Source organism: Octodon degus, unplaced genomic scaffold, assembly GCF_000260255.1.
Source record: "Octodon degus isolate 3935 unplaced genomic scaffold, OctDeg1.0 scaffold00004, whole genome shotgun sequence".
In the NCBI taxonomy this organism is placed as follows: domain Eukaryota; kingdom Metazoa; phylum Chordata; class Mammalia; order Rodentia; family Octodontidae; genus Octodon; species Octodon degus.
This window is the reverse complement of record NW_004524580.1, coordinates 28,955,671-28,980,000: the sequence shown is the minus strand read 5'-3', so window position 1 is coordinate 28,980,000 and position 24,330 is coordinate 28,955,671. Positions and strand designations below refer to the sequence as shown.

General features: G+C 42.7%; 1 protein-coding gene across 1 annotated transcript in view; it reads right to left on the bottom strand.

Annotated features, from left to right (window-relative positions):
- Positions 1-1,043: 1,043 nt before the first annotated feature.
- The window catches only part of Slc17a8 (solute carrier family 17 member 8), a 69,514-nt gene continuing 46,227 nt past the window's right edge, over positions 1,044-24,330 (bottom strand). The window contains exons 6-11 of the mRNA XM_023717532.1: positions 17,986-18,072; positions 17,494-17,639; positions 16,225-16,357; positions 7,861-7,971; positions 4,323-4,450; positions 1,044-2,798 (exon numbers count right to left, since the gene is read on the bottom strand). Coding sequence (XP_023573300.1) covers positions 2,454-2,798; positions 4,323-4,450; positions 7,861-7,971; positions 16,225-16,357; positions 17,494-17,639; positions 17,986-18,072 — 950 coding nt within the window. The 3' untranslated portion in view covers positions 1,044-2,453. The remainder of the gene's footprint in view (positions 2,799-4,322; positions 4,451-7,860; positions 7,972-16,224; positions 16,358-17,493; positions 17,640-17,985; positions 18,073-24,330) is intronic.

Here is a 24,330-nt window from a genome sequence, read left to right as displayed (position 1 = left end):
CCAGAGAAGGAAGAACAGGCTTGTTTGGCTTGGGTCAAGGTGGTGTGCAGAGAAACAGCAAACTCTAATTTTCACCTGTTGAATTTAATATCCAGGCAAGGATAACAAAAGGTTCATTATTTTCTGAATAACTGTTTTCTCATCATGTTCAGGGATATACAAAATTTTCATTAGTTAGAAAGGACAATCACAGCTTTCCTATTTCAATAACCCAACACCCTCAGAACTCCTTCCCTTCCTGCTACAAGCGTACTTCAACTCTATTCTGCTAATTGACATCTGCAGCAAAACATACAGAGATTTGCAAATCATATTTGTCTGGTATTCAGTGCAAATAGAGAAAGACCCACCACAACATAAGTGTTCTTTTTAGCAATTAACACCACGAAAAGAGCTCTATCATATAAAAAAAAAAAAATACTACAGGGTAAGTTATGGGTAAAATGTGAAACATTTGCATAGGACACCAGTTTCACATGATGTGATAAATACACCTTTGTTTCACAATATAAAAGAGTATCATAAGGATTTACACGGTTTTCTGCATATAATGCTTTAGTGAAACACACACAAACTGGCTACTATAAAATTCTGACATTTTTAAAATTAGAAAACAGTACATGTTCACAATAAATTCTGTGGTTAATGTAGGAAAGTGATATAGCATGCTTTGTTTACAACTGAAAATTTCCCCAAAAAGGCTAAGAGATGATAGTGGGGATGATACATATTTATTAAGCATTTCTATATGCCAGGAACTGTTCTGAAAGACTTACATTTAATTCACTTATTAAAGAGATTTAAAGAGGTCTGATAACATAAATGGTATATCAGTAATAGAAAGAATATCATCTAATGGAAAGTCAAACATTTCTTTTTTAATTGAAGATTATTCCTTTTATAAAATATATTACAACTCCACAGGCACAACTAGGGAGGAGAAATATATACAGGGAAAATTAGAAAAAAACTATAATAAACTGTATCTATAATTTTTCCATGACATTAAATTTTTCTTCTGAAAATAGAACTAAAGTCTTCAAAATAATTGAACAAGAAAATAATTTTACTTTCAAATAATCTTTTGCATGCCAACATTACCTTCTTAAAATATATCTAGAGAGTATCCATGTTGTTGCCTAATTTGACCAAAAGTGAATTTTTGAACATCAACTATAGGTCTAGTTGTCTCAGATATTTTATTCTAGAATTCTCTTGTATGGTTACTTCTATATCATTGTTCATTCCCTGAATAATATTTCATATGGGATCATTCTAAATACTTCAAGCATAATTTTGTACAATTTAGTCAAGCTTCCTACCATTAGCAGAAAAGGCTATATTTTATAACAGAAGATTCTTGAATATAATTTTACCTCTGAAGGTATCAAATGTTTTAAGGATTTATAAATAATTTGAGATAAAATTTAGCCACAATCTTGATACTGTAGAAACTTGAAATTTAATGCCAGTCCTTATTTCCTTCTTTTCAATCATCCTGATCATTGAATTCCTAGAAATCTGGCTGTCTTGCTTAGCTTCTTTTCTCTTTTAAACCTATTTGAATTTCTCTTATAGTTTGTGATCCTAATTATTAAAAGCAAAAACAAAAAAACAGAACTGTGAATTCACAGAATCACTGACTTCCAATAGTATAAAATGCTGAGGGCCCTTGAATCCCGAGCCTCGCATACCAAACGCCTCACGGCCCTCAGCCAGGCAGCCTGAATGTTTCCCGGCCCCCACCCCTGTCCAAACAGAAGATAACCTACAAGACAACTCATTCCATCTTCAGTTTTCATGACTTGAAAAAGGTGTTCTCTACACTCGACTGAAATTGTCTTCCCTAACCTGCCGGATACTTGGTGGCTTCACCCATCTCAGCAGCGGCTCTGGCAGAATGACCTTGGGCAAGTTAATCTTTCAGTTGTAAAATAAGGATAATAAAGGTGTGCTCTGGGGCTGTGGAGATTAAACAGGAATGTTTATAAAGCACCTGGCACAGCAGAGGGCCTCCGAGAGTGGGGGCCTTTATTAGAAATGGAAAATCTTCCTCTACATGGCTGATGCGGTAGCCACTACCACTTTCTCTCCTCCTGGCCCAGTCAGTACCCCCATTTCCTTCAATATTTCCTCAAACTCCATGGTATTTTTTTCTTACTCTTCTATTTGTTTTCTCAGTAAGCTCAGTTCTTTGAGAGAAAGACCAATTGCCAATCTAGGGAAAAAATAACAATGATCAACTATTTTTTCAACTGAGGGCAAGTGTCACACTAGCGTCATTGTAAGATACTACTTCTCTTTCCCTGATGCTGGATTAACTTTGTCCCCTTCCCTCTTCTGTTCAAGGTCTGCATGTTCGGCCCCCTGGCAAGCCAGGCTATGGGGAAAGCAATAGGCATGGATACTTCCTGGTTCTAAGGTCAGGAGTAGACAGAAGCACCCCTCAGACACTAGGGTGCATTGGAGAGGCTTCCCTCTTCGTTCTGGTAGGAGGGCGGCTCTTCATCCTCCAGGGCTGCTCCTCTCTGGGCTCTCCATGCCTCCCTCTGGACTGCACAATTCTGGGTGGTGGCTCCATAAGACATCTTCTTCCTGGGACTCGCGAAAGTCTCGTGGTTGAGTTCGGTCTCTTCAGCTAGTTCGTCCTGGTCAATGATCCCACACTTATCCTCCGAAAGGTTCTCTGGGTCAGCCCACTCCTGTTTCTCCCCAGAAGCGAAGACCCCGTAGAAGATCACCCCACTGTAGTGCACCAGGGCTGCTACGAGGAACACGTTCTGCCACTCCTCGCGCGTCTGAACATGGAGACAAAGTGCCAGTTAGCGCCTTCCAGCCCTCTCAGGGGTTCAGAGACGTCCTACGGGCCTCCACTGCGACAAAAGCGCTTGTCCTTATCCTCAAAAACAGCGCTGCTCTGCATGACAGAACCAGCCGCCAGTACCCCATCTAATGTGAGCACTCAAAACACTAAGGGTAAGACTACAATGAATGTGTTTCTTTAGTTTTAAAAGTAACATCTGATTTTTTTAATGTAAAACTATATCTCCCACCATTGCACGGACTTCACATAGTCAGCAAAGTTAAGCTTGCTTCAGGGCCCTGCTATTTTCAATATCAGAGATCCCCTTCTTGCTTGCTGTTGGATGCATCACAATACTGGGCCAGGAAAACATTCAGCTTGACTACCAAAAGCTGGTTCATAATCCTATCTTCTTTTCTTTTCTGCCTTTTTTTTTTTTTTAATTGAGTACAGAGTCTCCAGGGTCTCACTGCACAGATCAGACTCCTAATGATCCTCCTGTTTTCAGCCTCCCAAGTGCTGAGATTACAGGTGTGCGCCACCACGCCCAGTATCAGTCCCATCTCAGCGTGTCCCAGGGGCAGGGCTGCATGGCACGGGAATCAAATTTGTATTTAAAGTTAGGGGAAGCTAGTCTCTTAGATTTGATACCCTCGCTACCAATCCTATCACCTCATGAAGAGTTGGAAAATGTGGATCCCCTGCCTGTAAAATGCGCAAATTCTACCTTCTTCTTTTTTTTTAATCAAGCAAGAAAAATAATTTCATATTTTCTCCTCCAAGAAGATTGAAGGATTTCTGAAGTCATACTTAAGAAAGATTATCATACTTAAGAATTTCTGAAATCATACTAAGAAATGCAACTAAGAAATGGTTGTTTAAAAAAACACAAAATATAAAAATTTTTTAAAAATCCATGTTCAGAAATCAGGAATGTGAAATTTTCCAGCGATGGAGCACCAGGGTGTGGCCTTTGGCTGAACTTGGGATCATAGGACAGCTTCTCCCTCCACCAGCCAGGCCAGGCTAATCATGCAAAGGTTCAGTGATGCCGGACCCAGGCCCTTGAAGGTTCTTAGCAAGGGGAAGAAACGTCTCTTTCGTTTTCTTTTTTACAAGGAAGTATAGCAGCACTAATATTTTAATGTTGTGACACGCTAAGCACTAGATGAAGACAGGCTATAAAGTTTAATCACTTAGAATTATAAAATAATCTCTGGTAAATCATTGATCCTGAGTTGATTGCCTCAGTTTCTTCTCATGTCTTAAAGAGTCTCCATGGCTTCCATCCCCCTCCTCTAAGCCTTTATTTCTCAGTTAAGAAAATGTGGAACCCTGGGGCCATTAACAACAATGACGGAAAGCAGAAGAAGAGCAAGCGATACAGAAGGAAAAGAGGAAGAAGGCATTCAAGGATTCAGTCAGAAACACACTCATCTACAGGGCAGGGAGATGTCACATCTATGCAGTGTTTCTGACCTCTAATACTACGACCTGTAGCTGCCAAGGAGGCCATTACCTTGTGTCTCGTCATTGCACCCACAATGAGGGGACAGACCATTCCCGAGAGAGTTCCCACTCCATTGGAGATGCCCATGAGAATGCTGGCATAACGAGGGGCAATGTCCAGGTGGTTGACATTAAAACCTAGAGTGAAACCAAAACCCCAAGATCAGAGTTAGAAACAGAATTCAAAATGCCTTTTGGGGAATGTCCAGCTTGCCCCGAGTCTTATCCATCTATCAGGTTTCCTCTAGAGGAGACTACTGTCACAGAGACTGTACCACAGCATTGCTGGGCAGTATCTGCACAAAGCGGAAAACACAGCATCTATGATTGATTAGCAATGTCTGCCTGGGTTCCCAATGTGGAGAAGTACGCCTGGACTGTGCTCACTCAGGGCAGTCAGCCCAACAGAATGAAGCCGTGCTTCATAAAATGCCTGTGGACATTGACTCATTCCTACAAGTCTCCATCTGGGAGCCTGCCTGGAGCCTAGGGCACAACTAGGAAGGATGTTTTCTGATCATCAATATTTGCACAAATATTGGCAAAGTCCTCTGTAGTTTACAAAAACATTTTCACCTACCTACTTGATTTGGAGCCTGCACATTTGGATTCAAGCCTTACTCCAACGATGGAATCAAGGACTTTTCAGCCTATGTTTGCTCTTCTCAGGTCTGGGCCCAATATTACTACTGACCTCCTAATGGTGCTGTGACCTGAGACTTTGGGCAAGAGCACCCGCAGAAGCCCTTGGCCAATAGCTAAGCTGCACTAACTGTACCACACCACAGCCCCAAAATTATGCAAGAATTAAGTTAAATAGCTGGGTAGGGTGGTGCAAGCCTGTAATCCCAGCACGTGGGAGACTGAGGCAGGAAGATCACCATGAATTCACAGCCAGCCTTGGCTACATAGTAAGTTCAAGGCCAGCTTGAACTACCAGTGTGAGCTACTGAAATTAGAGCAAGGGGTTGTGGAATTTATCTATTTTTTGTTTTCCTTTGTTTACTACTTAGAGAATTAATTAGAGATTCATGAAAAAAAAATCCTGAAGATAGGATTTAAAGTAAGGTTTTCCTAACCTGGCACATTGGTTGACTTTTTTTTCTTCTACTTCCACTCAGGAATAGCTTTTGAGAAAACATTTTTGGCCATAAACATACCTTCTCTTGCAGATCAAAGTGCCAGGCAATCAGAATATAAAACAGCTGCAAGAATAATGAATCTTACCATTTATTTGAATGTGATACTTTATTAGAAATGAACCTGGAGATAAAAAGCAATTAATGTGATTGTCAAGTATTGTGCTGTGATACAAAACGCAGGCATTGGCATTCATTAGAGATAATTTCAGCAAAGCCCCTTAGGTTTCTGGCTGTACAATCCCTGAGAAGCTGAGATACTAACAGGCTTCTGTAGAAGATGAGAAAAAGGCGCCGCCACGCCAGGCATTTCTCTGGACTGGACCTTCACATCTTAACCTCACCGAGTCAGCTCCCCTGCCTACTGTCAGCCTGGTCCTCCCAGCATTCCACTGATTCCTTATGAAGCTGCCAAATGGGAGGTCCTGAGAAATGGTCCCCCAGTGCCCACAGCACCACTTATGCCTCAGACAGGACTTTACTCCAAGTTGAGCAACTTGACCATTTGGGCAAGTGAACTCGCCCCTCTGAGTCTCAGTTTCCCTGTCCACACAGTGGACGCAGCAAGGCCCTTCTCATGGGGTTGGGATAGGAGTTCAGTAAGGCCAGGTTTTAACAGCAGCATGGACCCAGTAGGTACTCTCTGAAAAAAACAAGGTAGTTCCTGTGCCTGGGGGTGCTGAATTTCTCCCTGGATTATGATTTAATTGGCAATCCAGGGCAAAGGTAGCAGTGCAATCGTGAACACTTCTGTATCTCAGGAGGCAGGATATCAACACCTTTTGCACCACAGTTATGAAGGGAAGAGGCCCCTGGGGTCCCGAAGCAGCACCACTGCTCCACACTGTGTGGGAGCCTGGGGCCTCATGGCAGAGCTTGCTAGCAATGCAGGATCTCAGGTTCCGTTTGACCAGCACTTGCATGCAATAGGATCTTAGCGGGGTTTGTGTCCACTAAAATTTGAGAAGTGTACAGAAATAGAACAATAATAACAGAGCACACTTATTAATTTTCTTCCACATCTGCACTGTGCTAAGGACTTCAAGGACCTCATTTGCAGTACAAGGAAAACATTATGAGGACAGAATCTTTGATTTCCTCACTGCAGGAACCCCAGGGCTGAGGACAGAGCCTAGCTGGCCTCAGAAAGATCACGGGTTATTCTCCTCGAGACCCTAGGGTGTTGCTCTCTAATCTCTGGGGGAGAAGTTAAATAATGTAGCTAAGGTTTTCTTTGGTAAATAGTAAGTAGCTCAAAGAGGCCTCAAACCCAGGTCTGCATACTTCAAAACCCTAGTTCTCAGGTGTTTGAAACTAGACCTCTGGTTTGCTGTTTTTTGGTACCAGCAATCAAACTCAGGAACTTGTACTTGTCAGGCAGGTATTTAAGCCACTGAGCTGTTCCCTGGCCCTTTTGTTTTGCTTTTTTTGGTTTTCTAATTTAACTATTCATCAGCTCGATTTAAGGCATATACATCAAACCCCCATTTTAGAGTCTATCAGACCAGAAGCTCCCTATTTGGGATTCTAGAATGTTACCAATCTATCAGACATTTAACCTAACCTGGAAAGAAAAGGTTAATGGAAAGAGAAGATTTGGAGCCAGGAAGAACCATGCTTTTGACTTGCTTTAACCACCAACTGTGGGACAGAAGAGAAAAACCCAGTATTTCTGAGCTTTGATAGATATCAGTGAATCATCAGCAAAACGCCAGTATTACTTGTGTTCATAATGTCCTGAGATCGGTGCAATTATGCAAAATTTTCTGTAACCATTTCTTATATGTTTTAAAAGCAAACTTTCACTTTCTCCTCCAGCTTCACAGAGGGAGGCTCTGAAGTCTCTGGGACGTGATATGATTGCATGCTGGTCTCTCCCATGCAGTAGATTGCTTTCTGCCCCTAGAACACGCTGTCCATAGCACCAGTCCCCCAGGGTAGATGTGACAATGACATCATTGCTATGATTCCTAGCTGTTCCATCCCATTCTCTAAGTCACTTACCTTCTCTGGTCTTGCATTTTGTTTGGCAATAAAAGTAGCAAAGCAGAGAAAATCTACAGAAGCCCGGATGCTGTAACTGTATGAGCTAATGCAAGCAGTTCTCTGGTAGAGAGCAAGGACTCGAGGTCACAAAAGCCTCCATTAGGTAGGGTGAAGGGTGTTGACCCCAGAGGCACACTTGGGCCTCAGAGAAACCACCTGGGCCTTTCGCCATGACAGAGTAAGCAGGGACAATCTTAACTCAAATGGTTCCTAAGCTGACCCCAAGTGACCCCACACGTTGCCCCTGCTGGACAAAACTCTGGGCAGTGGCCCGGCTCCTTGGGAGTGGCCTGGCTACTTACTCCTCCTTCCACCTAAGACTCAACCCACACACAAGATGCAGGGACAGAAAGGATGCTTTACCTGAGATTGCAAAGCCACTGAATCCTACAGCGAGCACCAGAAAGGAGATCGCCACTCCTTTGGTGTGGGAAAAGCCAACCACCAGGAGCAAAGTTGCCTCCATGCCAAAACCTGCAAAGGGAAACAGCCGTAGGGAAAATGTCATTTTGTGTCACTTGGCCAGAGGTTATTCATCGATCAAATAAGAATTAATCTGTACTTCCAGAGACTGAAGCTTTTAGTGTGTACATTCTGACACAGCGCTTACAGTAAGACCTAGATGTTTGATGATGTTTGATGACTACAGGACCATGCTAGTGTTACCTGGGTATTCTGGGAACTCTACCGTTATCCTGTGCACTTTCAGGGCTACCTGGCCCCAGAGTGTTCCAATGGTGCTCCTGGGATGAAGAATACCAATACCATGTCTATTGCCAAAAGTGACCAGAAAACTTTGGTGAACATTTAAAATAAAAAAACAGCAGTTTATTGCTTGTATGCATGAAATTCTTTAAGAGAATTTTTTTAAAAACAATAAAAATGAAACAATTTCAAATTAAGACAGGAAATTAACAATGCTATACTCCATTTTTCTATCTTCAAAACAGTTGTTCAGATTACCAGATAAAGGCATGCAAAACTGATTAAACAATTCGGCATTGTCTGTTCCTTTCGCTAAACCAATAGAAATTAGTAGTATAATTATCTTAGCTATCTTGTGTGTGTGTGTGTGTGTGTGTGTTTGTGTGTGTGTGTGTGTGTGTGTGGATAGATGGATGGATAGGTAGGTAGGCAGGCAGGCAGATGGACAGATATGGATAGGTAGGTAGGTAAGTAGGCAGATAGATAGATAGATAGATAGATAGACAGACAGATTCCCATTCTTTTTTCCTCACATAAAATTCTTTCATTAATTCACCAAGCTCTCCAACATCTTAAAAAAAAAAAGCCATTTGCACAAAAAAATGCAAATGGGCAAGAGTATTTTCTGTTCTTTTCATTTAGAAAAGTGAACCCAGAACAATAAAAAAAATGAGAAAATTATGGAGAAGAATCTCTCACCCACACGCACCGCCCAAAGTCAGCCAACAGTGGAGAGCAGGGCGGTGTAAAGCCCTGTGAAGCACCCTGGCGTGAGGGGGACCAGTCCCATTCCGGGCACCTCCGTGCAGGCTTCCTACGGAGACCTTGTAGCCACCACACACAAATCAAGCCCAAGTTCCTCTAAGCTTCCTCCAAAAGAAACAGACGCCTAAGCCACTACCGCCAAATTCCTTCTTTTCCCTTTCTAGATTCTTCTTCTCTCCACTTGTGTGTAAAACGCTGGATGGAGATTCCGACAGATGCTCAGAGTCACTCAGTGAACAACTGACTTCACCTCTTCAATTCCTCATAAATAAAAAGAAGATGAAGATACTGTTACAACCTGGCAGGACGTGGGAAGACGGAACGGAACTGAATACGCGGTGCACGGAGCAAGGCGCACAGGCGCAGCTCAGCACAGGGCTGCCAGAAACGCGGTGCAGGGACTTCTCTGTTGTCTTGGACTTCCTCTTTCTCATCTTTCACACTAAGATCTGTTGATCCAGCTTCAAAATACCTACTTAATCCATCTTCCACTTTCCCCAATTGTTATGACTTGTGTCTAGATGTCCCCCAAAGTCTCATGGAAATTTCTGGAGATGGCTGAATCTAGCGTGTGATTGACTTGTAGTGAGGTGCTGGGATTAAGGGAGGGTGATGGTGCGTCAGTCCACTGACTGAACTGGTACCGCCCTAATCCCGGAGGACAGGATACAGTATAAGGGGCAGAAGGAGGCCTCTGTCTCTCCTCTGTTGTTGCTTTTCCTGTTTTCCACTGCCATGAACGACTGCCCACCCTGCCTTAGAGCCAGCCGATGGTGGACTGAAAGCTCCACAAACTGTGAGCTATTTAAACCTTCCATCCCTTAACTCGTGGGTGTTGGGTATTTTGTCACAGCAACCAGAAAAGTAACTAACACACCAGCCTTACTCCCAGGCCTCAGTGGTGCTCACCTGAACAACCACAGCAGCCTCCTTGGGGGTCCTCCCCCGCCTCCATTCCCTCCTCCTCCCCTTCTCCTTCCTCCTCTGATCCATTCCTTTGAACACTCTTCCAGAAGTACATGCTTCCTCAGGCCCTTATTTGCTTTGTCAGGGGCACGTCATTCTAAATGGCCCTGCTTCCCCTCTGCCAGTCTCTGTGTCTGAGTTCAGTGCCCCGTCCCAGCCAAACAGTGCTCTGCGTTGCATGCACAGTTCTACAGCTCTGTCTCCATCGCACACCTGCCCCACTCCTGAGCCTATTTTCCCAGCCCCGAGAGGCTCTCCTTCTATCATCTTCCCCTTTTCTGGAGAAATTTATCATCCTTTACAGTCGGGCTCAACCATTGCTTCCACTAGAAAATATGTGGACGATTCTTCCACATCTCCCACCAAGGAAGTGGACTTATTACTTATTTGATAGAGCTTTTCAACACTGCTTTGTCATTTTTTACTTGTGCTTTTGCCTCTCCCACAAAACTGCACTCTGAACACAGAGCCTGTTTACCATGTAGTGGGCACTTGTGCCGGCCAAATAGCTCAGTGAATTAAAGTACCTGCAAGCAGAGGCAAGGGCCGGGGTTCGATCCCTGGGCCTGCTGTGGCAGCCCCACCCCCAGGGCACACTGAGACTGCTTTTGAGATTGGGCATGGTGGCATGCACCTGTAATCCCAGCTTTTGGGAGGCTGTAAACAAGTGGATCACTATGAGTCCAATCTAGTAGTAAGACCCTGAACACTCTGTAGACCCTTCCCTAAAATAAAAAAAAAAAAAAAAAAACATGTAGTGGGTCCTCAATAAGTAACACATGGCACTGCTTATAAAACCAACTACTCTACTCAGAAGGCTGAGATGGGAGGATCACCAGTTCAAGGCCAGCCTGGGCAGCATGATTGAAAAAAAAAATCAATGAACAATACTTAATGACGTAAAGCCAAGGAAAAGGAATAGAATCAAAATATTTAGTTTAGAGCTAGACATGGTAGCACACACCTACAACGCTAGCTACATAGGAGGCTGAAGCAAGAAGATCCCATGCCAAAGGCCAGCCTGGGCTACTTAATAACACCCTCTTTCAAAATAAAATAAAGGACTAGAGATGTACTTGAGCAGTACAGCAATTGCCTAGTATGCATGAGGCTGTCGGAGCAATCCTCAGTTTAAAAATTATATGTTGAAATACAAGGTACCGCACTTATTGTAGATCTTAGTTAAGTCACTTACCTTTCTGTACCTTTTTTCTTAAAAACTACTATAGAGGATAGAAAGTATGAATAACTATTTTACATGAACATCTAAAGTGGATCAAAAGAGAATATAGAAGCAATGTAGAACTTTTTTATATGTATTTGGTACAGGGCCTTGCTACGCAGCTCTGACTCACAGTAATCCTCCTGTCTCCAGCCTCCCCAGCGCTGGGATTACAGGCTTGCACCAGCACACTCAGCAGCAGTGCTGGTGGGGCCTGTGGTGCCAGGGATCAAACTTTAGTCCCTGCACTTGCCTAAGTGGGTGCTGAGTCCACTGAGCTATCTCACTGGCCCTAATATAGTGCTTTTCAAGGCTTGGGCTTGAGCTGAGAATGTAGCTCAATGGTAGAGAGCTTTTCTGCCATGTACAAGACCTGGGTTTAATCCCAACAACTATGAAAATGTGACTTACACACTTGTTGTTTATTTTTAATATTGTTTCAACATTTTAAATGATAAACGGGCAAAGACTGCAAATGGCCTACCTTAAAAACAGCACATGAACATAGATGCACCTCTTAATACTTTCTTTTTTGAGAAAAACATTAACTTTTAGTTTTTAAATGTAAGTTTCTCAAAACATTATATTTTTAATCTTTCTTAAAGACAATTAAAAAACTAAAAATAAAAAGGTTATTCCAGAAGGTTAATTCCCCCAAGGAATTCTTCACATCGTGTACAGAATAAAACTTACAAGCCATATTTATTGGTTCATCTATAAGGAAAATAATATATATTTTAATCAAATAGCAGAATTTCAAAGGAAGAAAAGGGACTGAAGAATTTAACTGGTTCATATTAATGGTTAAAATACTGCAATTAGGGCAGTATATTCCAGGAGCTCAGGGATTTAAAAAAAATTATGTATTTTAGTACAGGGTCTCACTACACAGATCAGACTCATAGTGATCCTCCTGTATTCAGCCTCCCAAGAGCTGAGATTACAGGCACACACCACCACACCCGGTCTCAGTCACCATCTCAGAGCACCCTAGGGGTAGGGCTGGCATAGCAAGCCAGGGATCAAACTCTGGTCGCTGCATCTGCCTAAGCAGGTGCTTTAATCTGATAAGCTATCTGGCCAGCCCTTCAGGGATAAAACTTGAACTTCACAGATAACCAAAGAATCCTTCATAGTGAACCTTTTCAGCATTGACAAGACAGGCAACACTAGGATTTCAAGACCTAGGAAAACTGTCATTGCATATTCAAATAGTGTGAAGCACACACAGCCAACTGACTCGGCCAGAGCAGAACTCTGCTCTCTAGCCCCACTTTCCATGGACTGCAGCAGCAGCATGGGAGCAAGACACCTGCTCCGAGGCTCCGAAATGCGCCCTTGCTCAGAATGAGCTAGGAGGCAACAGCACGTCTCCAGGTGATTTGTTTCATTTAAATGTTAGTAATGACATACATGCCTTGTCTGGTGAGGAAAGAAGGGTACAATAGTTTCAAAATATGTGTGAACCTTCTCAGATGAGATCTGTCCTCTGCATCTCCCTTTAGCAAATATGAAAACAACTAAAATTCAATAAAAATAGTGGCAAGTGGCTCATGATACCAAAATAAATCTGGACTATACAACGATGGCCCAAAACTGTGGTTTCAGGTAGTGACCTCTGGTCTAGTAGCTCTGTATTTACACAAAATAGACCTATGGTGGTCTTTCTTTCTATTTCTCTTTCTTATTTATGGTTTCTGTGTTGAATGCATTGCCCCTACTGTGTTAAAATATAAGACAGTGTGAAAAGATGTGAGTGGGCATTTTTAAAAGATAAGAAAGGTGTTGGGCGTGTTCACATACGTATTCTAGTTTCTTCAGAACGAAAGAGTTTGTCTCAACAGGTCCTTCGCTAGCTCTCAAGAATCTGAGTGCTCATTGCCACCAGTGCCATCTCCCGTCATGGAGAAACAATGGCAGAAGTACTGGGGCCGAATAAAATGTGAACAAGACATTGCCACAGTGTGTTCAAGACCTTCAAGTTATCTGGGTTCAGAAAAGGTTGTGAGAATTGTGTTAGGTCCAGGATTTTCTTTCAAGCTGCAGGTGTAGTAGATCATTCTGGTCAACAGAAATACGATTGAATAACAGATATTTGTTAAATGTCTAATTGGAAAAGTTCTGGTTTTTTCAGCATCTTGAACACAGAAGAAAAGAGGCACCAACACTTGGTGAGAACCTCCTGACAGTTGGCTGTCACACTACATCCATTTATGCAGGAGTCATGTAGCTCACATCACTATCATCCAAAGTGAGTGTCACTGTTTTAGAGAAGAAAGTTGACTCTGAGAATTTAAAGCCAACCCATCTTTCTCCACCTCTATTGTTACCACCTTCAGCTCAAGCCACCATGAGCCCTCGACTTCCTTGAAATAGCCTTTCGCAAGGTCTCCCCTTCTTTTATTTTTATGTCCCACATAGTTTCCACATCTGGAAATTAAGTCAGACTGTGTTCCTTTCCAGCTTTAAAACATCCACTTGGGGCCGGGGAGATGGCTTAGTGGAATAAGCACTTCCCTGGCAACCCAAGGCCCTGAGTTCAATCCCTGGTTCCATGAGAAAAAAAAAAAAATCCACTTTCCAGGGCTGGGCAGATAGCTCAGCGGTCTAAGTGCCTGCCTGGCAAGTGCAAGGACCTGCGTTTGATCCCTGGCATCACATGCCCAGCAGGCCCTGGAACTCACCACGCTGCCTACAGAAACTAGGTGTGGTGCTGCATTCCTGTAACCCCAGCGCTGGGGAGGCTGAGACAGGAGGATCACTACAAGTCTGAACTGTGTAGTGAGACCCTGTATCAATAAACAAAATAATTTTTTAAAAAAAAAATCCACTTTCCAGTGGTCCTCAAATAAAACCCAAGCTTCTTCTGTGTCTACATCTTAGTCACTTTCCTCATTGCTGGGAATTAATGCCCAATATCCACAACTTAAGTGAAAAGAGATTTATTTTGGTCACAGTCACAGTCCGCGGTCATGGCTCATGGTGTGGCAGGAAGCAGCCAGCGAAGAAAGACCAGAGAGGGCGCTCCCCGCTTCCAGGCCCTGCCCTTCCAGGCTCCCCGCTTCCGGTTCCCCCCTTCGAGGCCCCACCCTTCCAGGTCTTCCTACCCCTGGTGCTCTCTCTTCTGACCAAGATTTTCTTCTAAGTCCTAAGTATAGCAGACCATTTTGATCAATGGAAATAACAGATACAGCTGTAGAACTGCTAACATCATATTTAACTGTACTTTTCCCCTTGATCCTTCAAAACCCCCACATTTAAGTCAATGAAACTTGGGGGGAAAATCCAGACATATGTCGTATCCCTCTAAGGGGCCCGTGGTTTGCCCCCCAGCTGCGCATTCTGATCCCACCTCCTGCGACTCCCCAGCCCATCCGCACTTTCTGCCCTTGCCCCCTTGTATTCGCAAGTGCACCCCGTTCGTGCCTGCCACGGGCCGTTGCCCTTGCTTTCCGCTCTGCCTGAAGCACTGTCCAGCAAGAGTTATAACAAGGCCACACACGCTGACCTGCCACGTCCTGACCCACACTGGAATCACTGAGGGCCGGCGCGGCTTTAAACACAAGAGGGAAGACTTGAGCTGAATGCCGAAGGATACGAAGAAAAGGCCGGCTGGGAAGAGAAGCAAACCTCACAGTAAAGAGAAAGGAGTGAACGACATCAGGGATAGGAAGATATGTTCAGGGCTTGCGGGGGAGGCCTACACGCTGGTGCCGAGTTTGAACCTTAGAGGGGAAAGACTGGGGAAGCTGCACAAGTTTCCAATTGTGGCGGTAATAAATGACCATGGGCTTAGTGACTCAAACTTGTCCTCGTAGAGCTCTAGAACTCAGACGCTGCACCCGGGTCCCACTGAGCTGAGCAAGTTGTCTGCAGTGGGGTTCACTCCCGAGATGCTGGAGGAGAACGTGCTTGTGCCTTTCTCAAGTCTGTCTAGGCTTTCTAGAACCCACTTGAATTTCTTGGCCCATGGCCGCGTCACTGACCCCTGACCTCTTCTCTGCCACCTATTACATAAATCCTTGGCATTCCACTGGGCCACCCAGATGATGTGGGTTCAGATCTCAATGTCCCCTCGAAGCCTCACATGCTCCTAAGTGGGGCTTTGAGAAGTGGCTGGGTTATGGGGCTTGTAGCTGACTTGCTGGTAGGAGGTGGGGTCTGGTCAGAAGAGGTGGGTCACTAGAGGGGTGGCCTGAGCCTGTCTCCTTCCTGACCCTCCCATAATCATCTCTCTGCCTCTCATTGCCATTCGCTGTTCCTCCTCTGCCATGCCACCCTGCCTTGGAGCCTACCGACTATGCGGGGAAACCTCAACAAAATCTGAGCCAAATAAGCCTGCCCCCCTTTAGCTTGTGGGTGTTGGGTACTGTGTCTCACTATGGAGAAAAGTTACTAAGACAGCTCCCGAGCTCAAGATCCTTGCTGAAGAATCTGCAAAGCCCCTCGCACCTGTGAGTAACATACTCAGAGGTTGTGAGCAGCGGACACTAGGACCCCTATGGTAGCCACCCTGGATAGCACGCTGGGTGCAGGGCTCCAGCGCTTCCGTCCCTGCTCCCAGAGACCAGAGCTGCACTTGCCAACATTTCATCTCCCACACAAACGTTCAAGCTGAAGTCAGGCCCAAGCAGCCCTGGCACTACTGGGATGCCCAGCGTCTGGTCAAACTCTGTACCCAAGATACACAGAGGGGTCAGATCACTCCTGTTTCTGCACCCCTCACACAGTCTTCCTTTCTAAATGGACCAGACCCACCTAACCTAGAGCAAGATCATGCCCATTTCCTCCTGTTCCGTGGAGGGAATACTCCAGCTGTGATCCCTTGCCCATAGGCCATGCTGTCCTCCATCTCCCACTCTAGCTGAACCCAGTGCACAGGAGAGGCAGCAGCAAAGGGTGACAGAGGGCCAGCAAAGAGCTTGGCCAGGCCTCACACAGGAGCTGCCACTCAAGTAAGTCACTTTCTTTACCACCACCTCACAGACTAGACATCACTTCTAAAGCAGGTCTGCAGTTCTGTTTAACCCTACGGAAGCCGCGCAAATCCACCGTGAAGTCCACAGTACCTCCACAGTTCATGATCTTTCTGACAGCAGTTGTGGTCAAAATTTTTCTGCTTCTTAAGTAATCAGCCAGTTGTCCTCCGATAGGCACAACAATTGTCATCACCATGTGTGGGACTGCCGACAAGAGACCCACCTGGAAGGGAAAGAAGCACCCAGCACATTTGATGCTGCTGGGAGATGCGCCTCCCCGCTCCCTGCTGACTCCCAAGCCACTGTCCCAGGGCCACCATTGGATGTAGTCACTTAATATGGCATCCGGGGAATTTAGTCCTTGTCCACCAGTGAACAAGCAAATGCTATAGCACAGAGCTCGCTGTCTCCTCCATCGGCTGGGTGCTCTCTGAGGCCAGAGTTGACTTTTACGTATCTCAGAGGCTGCAACTGCCAGCCCCGGGCCTGGCACAGGGACGAGAGCCCTGGTGTAGGGTGGCAGTCACTGCCTCTACGATCTCTCCTGACAACACCTGTAGCCATGTAGACTCCACCTCAGCTACGCCCCTGTCCTGTGATTTTGGAAGGCGTTCTGATTCTTCTCTGATGATTGTTTCTGTTTCCCCATTCTGAGATTCCCCCAACAAGACACAGACAATGGCTGGAGACATTGAAAGTAGCTCCTTCTAAATAGGCACAAACCATGGTGGTTCCTGCTACAGCCACTGGGGCTGTGAAATTCTTTCTGGTGCTCACTAAGTTTGCAGGGAGAAATGAAACCCACACTGTTAAGTCTTTTTATCTTGGTCTAGTACGCAGTCCCTGAGTTAACTTCAAACATACTTTGAGACTGGGTAGAAACAAAATCTTTAAAAGCAGCTTAATACAGCTCTGATCCTTGTTAAGAGAAATCAAATAGCTAGCTGTGCTCTGCACAGAACGTGTAACTTGTCTGACCTCCCAGCTATTAAGTATCACGGAACCATTATGAGTTATGATCATACAAGGATTCCTGGGAGAATCAGGAGCATTAAAGTTCAAGAATATTTGAAGTCTCTGTGTGTTTACCTTACTTATTGCAAATCCAAAGACTTCTTCAAAATAAGCAGGCTGACTTATTAAGAGCAAATAAAAGGTCCAACTTCTGCAAAAATTCGCCACAATGATTGCATACACTGGCAGCGATGTGAAAAATCTTTTCCACGGTGTGTTAAATTTCTAGGGAGGAAAGACACCACGATATTTTCAAGGAAGATACTGACATCTTATTTTGTAGGAGAATAGCATAATCATAAAGAGCAATACAGAAAAGAAGCAAGGCCTCGTCAAGGCAGTCACACTTACGTTTGGACTGACCAAATTGGCTCCTTCTCCTATACTTGTCTCAATATAAGTCTTCTCCTCATTGGATATCGTTGGGTGAGCTGCTGGGCACTCATAGGCCTGCAGCAGCCAAAACATGTACCAAACAATCCCAAACATACCTGTAATTAAAAAGCAAAATGCTTTCATGAGGTGGTCTCTCTTTCTTCCATCTCTAAATCTTTCAACTTTTACAGTATTCTCCAATAACAATATACACATCCAGGAGAAAGTACTTTGATGATTTTTCTGCTGCTGTGAACTGGCATTTAAAGAAAGATAATGTTCGGCTTGTTGAAAAAAAAAATCAATCAATTCATTGCAAGTAAACAGATATTCTACTATATGATAATTTTTCCTTAGTAATCTCTACTTTCATACAGTAATAAACTCCTCATTGAATCCCTATATAGTAAAAATACCATCTCTATAAGTCATCCTGTGAAATAATAAAGCCAGATCACTCACCATAAATATAAAAGACTGAGGGCCATCCGATGTACTGCACCAATACCCCAGCCAGGGGCATGGCGACCACAGCACCCGCATAGGACCCTGAAATGAGAAAAGACCCAGGCAAGTTGACCAATGGCCTTGCAAGACCTGACCATTCACTGAGAAGTCACATGGCAGAGTTGAAGACAGATCAAGCTAGAGTCAAATTACCACTGTGGTGAGAATCAGACAAACCCCCAGCGTGCCTGAACACAGAGCTTTGCGAGGAGGAAGGTCACCAGGTGCCCTCTAACTTCACCCATGATAATCCATGGATCAGATAAAGACTTCCCCAGAACCACAATATGGAATTATGTGAGAAAATGGAATCAGAAGAGAAATTTCTAGGAGAAATTTTGGAAAGTCAAGCAGGCACAATATTAACTGCTGAAAATAGCAAGCTGCAGGAACATATGGAGGTGCTTTTCAGAGCTTGCAGTCTCACCCTAGGTCTTTAAATGAGAGATACTGAGCTATTAAAAGTTTCGTACTTTTAAGCCTTGATTTAAAAAAAATAAAAGAACTAGTTGAACTCTAAGATGGCAGATGTCATCTCTATATACTTTTTTTTTTTTAATTTAGTACAGAGTCAACAGAGTCTCACAACACAGGTCAGACTCATAGTCAGCCTCCTGTTTTCAGCCTCCCAATCATTGGGATTACAGGCATGTGCCACTACAGCCAGTCTCAACGTCTCAGTGCCCCCCGGGGGCAGGATTGGCACAGCATCCAAGGGGATCCAGCCTCATTCTTGTGTCTGCTGGCCGGCCCTTTTATGCACTTCTTATATTAGTGCATTTTTAAGTTTATTTTTTGTTGAATACAAATTAAAAGAGGCCATTGTATTGGATGAAGTTTTGGGTCTAGCCCCAAAAGACCAGACTAAAAATCAAAATGGGGTCACTCAAGCAGAAGTGCCTTGTCACCAAACAAAAGCTAAGCTGCTTACCTGACTTTTCATGAAACCATGAAAAGACACAGAGTAAAGGAAATCACTAACAGTGGTAACATAACTTACAGAATGGGAAAAAATGTTTTGCCAACTACTCCTCAAAAAAAAACCCCCTAATATCTAGAATACATAAAAGCTTCCACTTTGTCCTGCACCCACCGGTCCAAGCCCAGGCCGACCTTGTGAGAGAGGCCTTTCCCTGCACTCTCCGGACTGACCCATCACAGCCTGCCCTGTGAGTGAGAACTTCCACGGTGCCTTGGACCCACTCCATATCCGACCAATCCCAGGCCCTCCTAAACCCGCCGCTCCAAGCCCAGGCCTGCTGCATGAGAGAGGCCTTTCCCTGCATTCCCCAGATCTCCTCAGCCCATCCAGAGCCAGCACAGTCCATTCTGTCAGTGAGAACTTCTGCCATGCTCTTGGGAGTCCTGCAGACCCACCAAAGCACAGCCCTGGTGAGTGTGTGTGAAAGCTTCTCCACTCTCTTGTTGCCCCCATACTCCTCCAGACCCAGCCCAGACCTGGTATACAGGCTTGGGGTGAAACCCTGCACCTAAAGTCCCTGCAGTGAGAGTAGGGTCAAAACCACACAGCTAATCCAGGAACAGAACATCTTACCAGAGGGGTACAGCAGGCCCACCTCCAAGGGCAACAACAATAAGGAGCTGAGCACAGTAGCCAGACCCAAGCCAGGCACAACTGCATGAACTAGAACTTGGTATATCAGTACCTGAATTTCATTAGGTGATAAGGATATAATTGCACCAAAGCTCTATACCAAAGGTCAGAGGTCAGTGCTATATGAAATGATAAAGACAAGGACCAAAATGCAATCTCAGGCCTTGAGCCCCCCCATAACAAGTGCAGAGGACACTAGCTCAGCTGAAATATAGGAATCAATAGTGTTGGAGGTAAATAAACAACATCAGAAAGATATAGAGGAACTCAGAGCAGAATTAAATTCTGGAGAAAAAAAAAAAAAAGAAAGAAAGAAAGAAAGAAAGAAAGAAAGAAAGAAAGAAAACTCTGAATTCATAGCATCTGAACTAAAGAATCAAATGCAGAAACATATAGAGGAAATACAATGCCCACCCAGAACAAGTGCAGTGGACACCAGCTTAGCTGAAATTTATGAATTAAAGGCATCGGAAGTAAATAAGCAACTGCAGACAGGTTTAAAGGAACTCAAAGCAGAATTAATGTCTGAAATGAAAAAAAAAATCTCTGAATTCATAGCATCTGAACTAAAGAATCAAATGCAGAAACAGAGGGAGGAAACCCAATCTGAAAAACAAACTCTGCAGTAAAAGAATTAATAACTGCTTCTAAAGAACACATTGATAAAAAAAAATATAAGAGATTTTAAAAATGATGGATTTCTTGAATGAGCAATACAGGAAAGAAATAGATCACATGAAGCAGAGTCAAAGAGATGTAGAGGAACTTAAAATCTCGATCATAAGCCTGCAAAACTGTTTGAGTGAAAATGAAGACAAAGTTTCAGATCTTGAAGACGTTGGTGCGGCTGGTGAAAAGGCAAAAAAAAATCTCTTAAAAACAACTAGGATGCAGGAAAAAATAATTCATCACCTGCAAGACCAATCAAAGATGAACAATGTGAGACTAATAGGTATCAATGAAAAATAAAGAGTCAATACAAATGACATAAAAAGAATATGGGCAGAAGTAATAGCAGAAAACTTCCCAAATATGAGGAAATAATCTGACATTCAGGTAACTGAAGCATACAGAACGCCAAAAAACCTCAACCCAATTAAAAACACACAGAGACATATAAAAGTCAAGATACCAGAAATTCAGCTCAAGAATAATATACTGAAAGTTGCTAGAGAAAAGAAGCAGATCACATTCAAAGGAAAACCCATCAGAATTACAGCCGACTTCTCTTCACAAACCATAAAGGCAAGAAGAGCATGGAGCAGAGTACTTCAAGTACTATATGAAAACAAATTCCAGCCCAGACTACTATACCCTGCAAAATTCTCTTTCGAGTTTGATGGAGAAGTGAAATACTTCCATGACAAAGAACAACTAAAGAATTTCATAATGGCAAAGCCAACCCTATACAGACTACTGAAAGATGTTCTAGAGAGGGACCCACCTATATAAAGCAAATCTTAATGAACATGAAAAATCTAATATCCAATACCACAATCTTAACAGGAGACCTTAAAACCCCCTTATCCCCAAAAGATAGATCAACCAGAAAAAAAAATTAGCAAAGAAGTAGCAGAACTGAACCAAAGCTTGAAACGAACTTGGTGGACATATACAGAATGTTCCACCCAAACACAGCTGAATACACATTTTTTTCAACTGCACATGGGTCATTTTCTAAAACAGACCACATACTGGTCCATAGATCATGTTTAAGTATATGCAAGAAAAATGCATATTATCTGACCACAGTTCAATGAAACTGGAAATAAACAACAGAAAAAAACCCTAAATACATGGAAATTAAACAACACCTTACTCAGCAATCAATGGGTTACAGATAAAATTAAACAAGAAATTCAACAATATCTATAATTCAATGAAAATTCATCCACAACTTATCTGAATTTATGGGATGTGATGAAAAGCAGTTCTCAGAGGGAAATTCATAGCTGTATACTCACACATTAGGAAAACAGAATGGAAAAAAATAAACACCCTAATGCTGCACCTTCAACAACTAGAAAAGGAAGAGCAAACCAAACCTAGAGCTGAAAGATGGGAAGAAATCATAAAGATTAGAGCAGAAATAAATTTCAATTGAGATGAAGAAAATAGTTCAAAGAATTAATGAAACAAAAAGCTGGTTCTTTGAAAGATTAAATAAAATCAATAAGCCCTTAGTTAATCTCATCAAAAAGAGGAAAGAAAAAATTCAAATACAAGCAATAAGGAATGAAAAGGGTGTAACTACTACAGGCCCAGTGGAAATTCAGAAGATTATCAATAGCTACTTTGAGAATCTTTACACTCACAGACTAGAAGCCACAGGCAAAATGGACAGATTCTTAGAAAGGTCCAAATTACCAAAACTGAATCAAGAAGATATAGCCACCCAACAACAACAGCCAATGAAATACAAAATGTAATAAAGAGCCTGCCAACAAAGAAAACTCCAGGTCCAGATGGATTCACAGCTGAATTCTACAAGAAATTCACAGAAGATATAATCCCCATACTCCTCAAACACTTCAATGAAATTGAAAAGGAAAGAGTTCTCCCAAAATCATTCCTGGAGGTAAGTATTATACTCATACCAAAATCAGGGAAAGATGCAACTAAAAAAGAGAACTACAGCCCAATCTCCCTCATGAACATTGATGCAAAAATCCTCTATAAAATCCTAGCAAATAGAATACAGCAAATCATCAAGAAGATCATACACCATGACCAGGTAGGATTCATTCCAGGGATACAAGGATGGTTCAATATTTGAAAATCTATAAATCTAATACACTATATCAATAGAGTGAAAACTAAAAACCACATGATTATCTCAATTGATGCAGAAAAGGCTTTTAACAAAGTCTAACACTCATTCTTGTTCAAAGTCCCACAGAAAATTGGAATAGAAGGCCTGTAATTCAATCTGATAAAAGCCATCTATGACAACCCAATGGCTAATATAATTCTAAATGGGGGAAAACTAAAATCTTTTACTCTCAAATCTGGTACAAGACAAGGATGTCCTCTATCAACCCTCCTATTCAATATAGTTCTGAAATCATTAGCTAGAGCCATTAGACAAGAGAAAGAAATAAAAGTAATAAGAATAGGTAAAGAAGAAGTTAAACTGTCATTATTTGAAGATGACATGATACTGTACTTGGAAGACCCAAAAAAACTCCAAGAAGATACTAGAACTGATAGACAAATTCAGTAGCACAGCAGGATACAAAGTCAATACCCAAAAGTCAATAGCATTCCTCTACACAGATAATAAACACACTGAGAAGGAAATTAGAGAAACAATACATTTTACAATAGCACCACGGAAAATGAATTGCCTTAAAATTAATCTAACTAAAGAAGTCAAAGATCTTTTCAAGGAAAATTACAGTACTCTGAAAAAAGAGATCATAGAGGATTTCAGACAAGGAAAAATATTCCCTACTTCTGGATAGGAAGAACCAACATCGTGAAGATGGCCATACTCCCAAAATTGTTTTACAGATTTAATGCAATCCTTATCAAACTACCACCAACATACCTCCCAGACCTAGAGAAATCATTCCTAAAATTTATTTGGAAGCAGAAAAGACCTAGGATAGTAAAGGCAATCCTGGCCAACAAAGATGAGGCAGGAGGCATTACAATTCCTGACTTGAAATTATACTACAAAGCTACTGTGATAAAATCAGCATGGTATTGGCAATGAAATAGACCTGAGAATCAATGGAATAGACTAGAAGAGGCAGAGGCCTCTAGAAACACACTCAGCCACCTGACCTTTGACAAAGGGGCCAAACACGCTTATTGGAAGAAAGACAGTCTCTTTAACAAATGGTACTGGAATATTTGCCTCTCTACATGCTGAAACTAAAACTTGACCCAGGTCTATCACCATACACTAAACTAAAGTCAAAATAGATTAAAGAAGTGAACATTAAAACAGAAACATTAAATCTCCTGGAAGAGAAAGTAGGAGGGACTCTTGAAGACATAGGGATAGGCAAAGAGCTCATGAACAAAAATCAAATCACACGGGAAATACTTGAAAGAATTAACAACTGGGATCACCTCTTGAGAAGTTTTTGCACATCAAAAGAAATTACCAACAAAGTGAAAAGACAATACACAAATTTCGAAAAAAATCTTACCTAATAAGCACTCAGAAAAAGGTCTGCTGTCTAGAATTTATAGAGAACTAAAGAATATTAGGGTCCCAAAATTTAAAGACCCAATCCAGAAATGAGCATCTGAGATGAACACACACTTCTCAGAGGATGAAATTAAAGAAGCAAATAAATATATGAAAAAATGTTGCTCATCACTAGCCATCCATGAAATGCAAATTAAAACAACTCCGAGATACCATCTCACCCCAGAAAGAATGGCTATCATAAAGAAATCAACCAACAATAAATGTTGGAGAGGCTGTGGGGAAAAAGGAACCCTTCTCCACTGCTGGTGGGAATGTAGACTGGTGCAACCGTTATGGAAATAAGTGTGGAGACTCCTTAGAAAAGTTGGACTGGAAATCCTATTTCAACCAGCTATTCCTCTACTGGGAATTTTCCCAGAGGATCTGAAAACATCACATCATAGTGATATATGTGTGCCTATGTTTATAGCAGCACAATTTGTGATAGCCAAATCTTGGAAACAACCAATATGTCCATCAC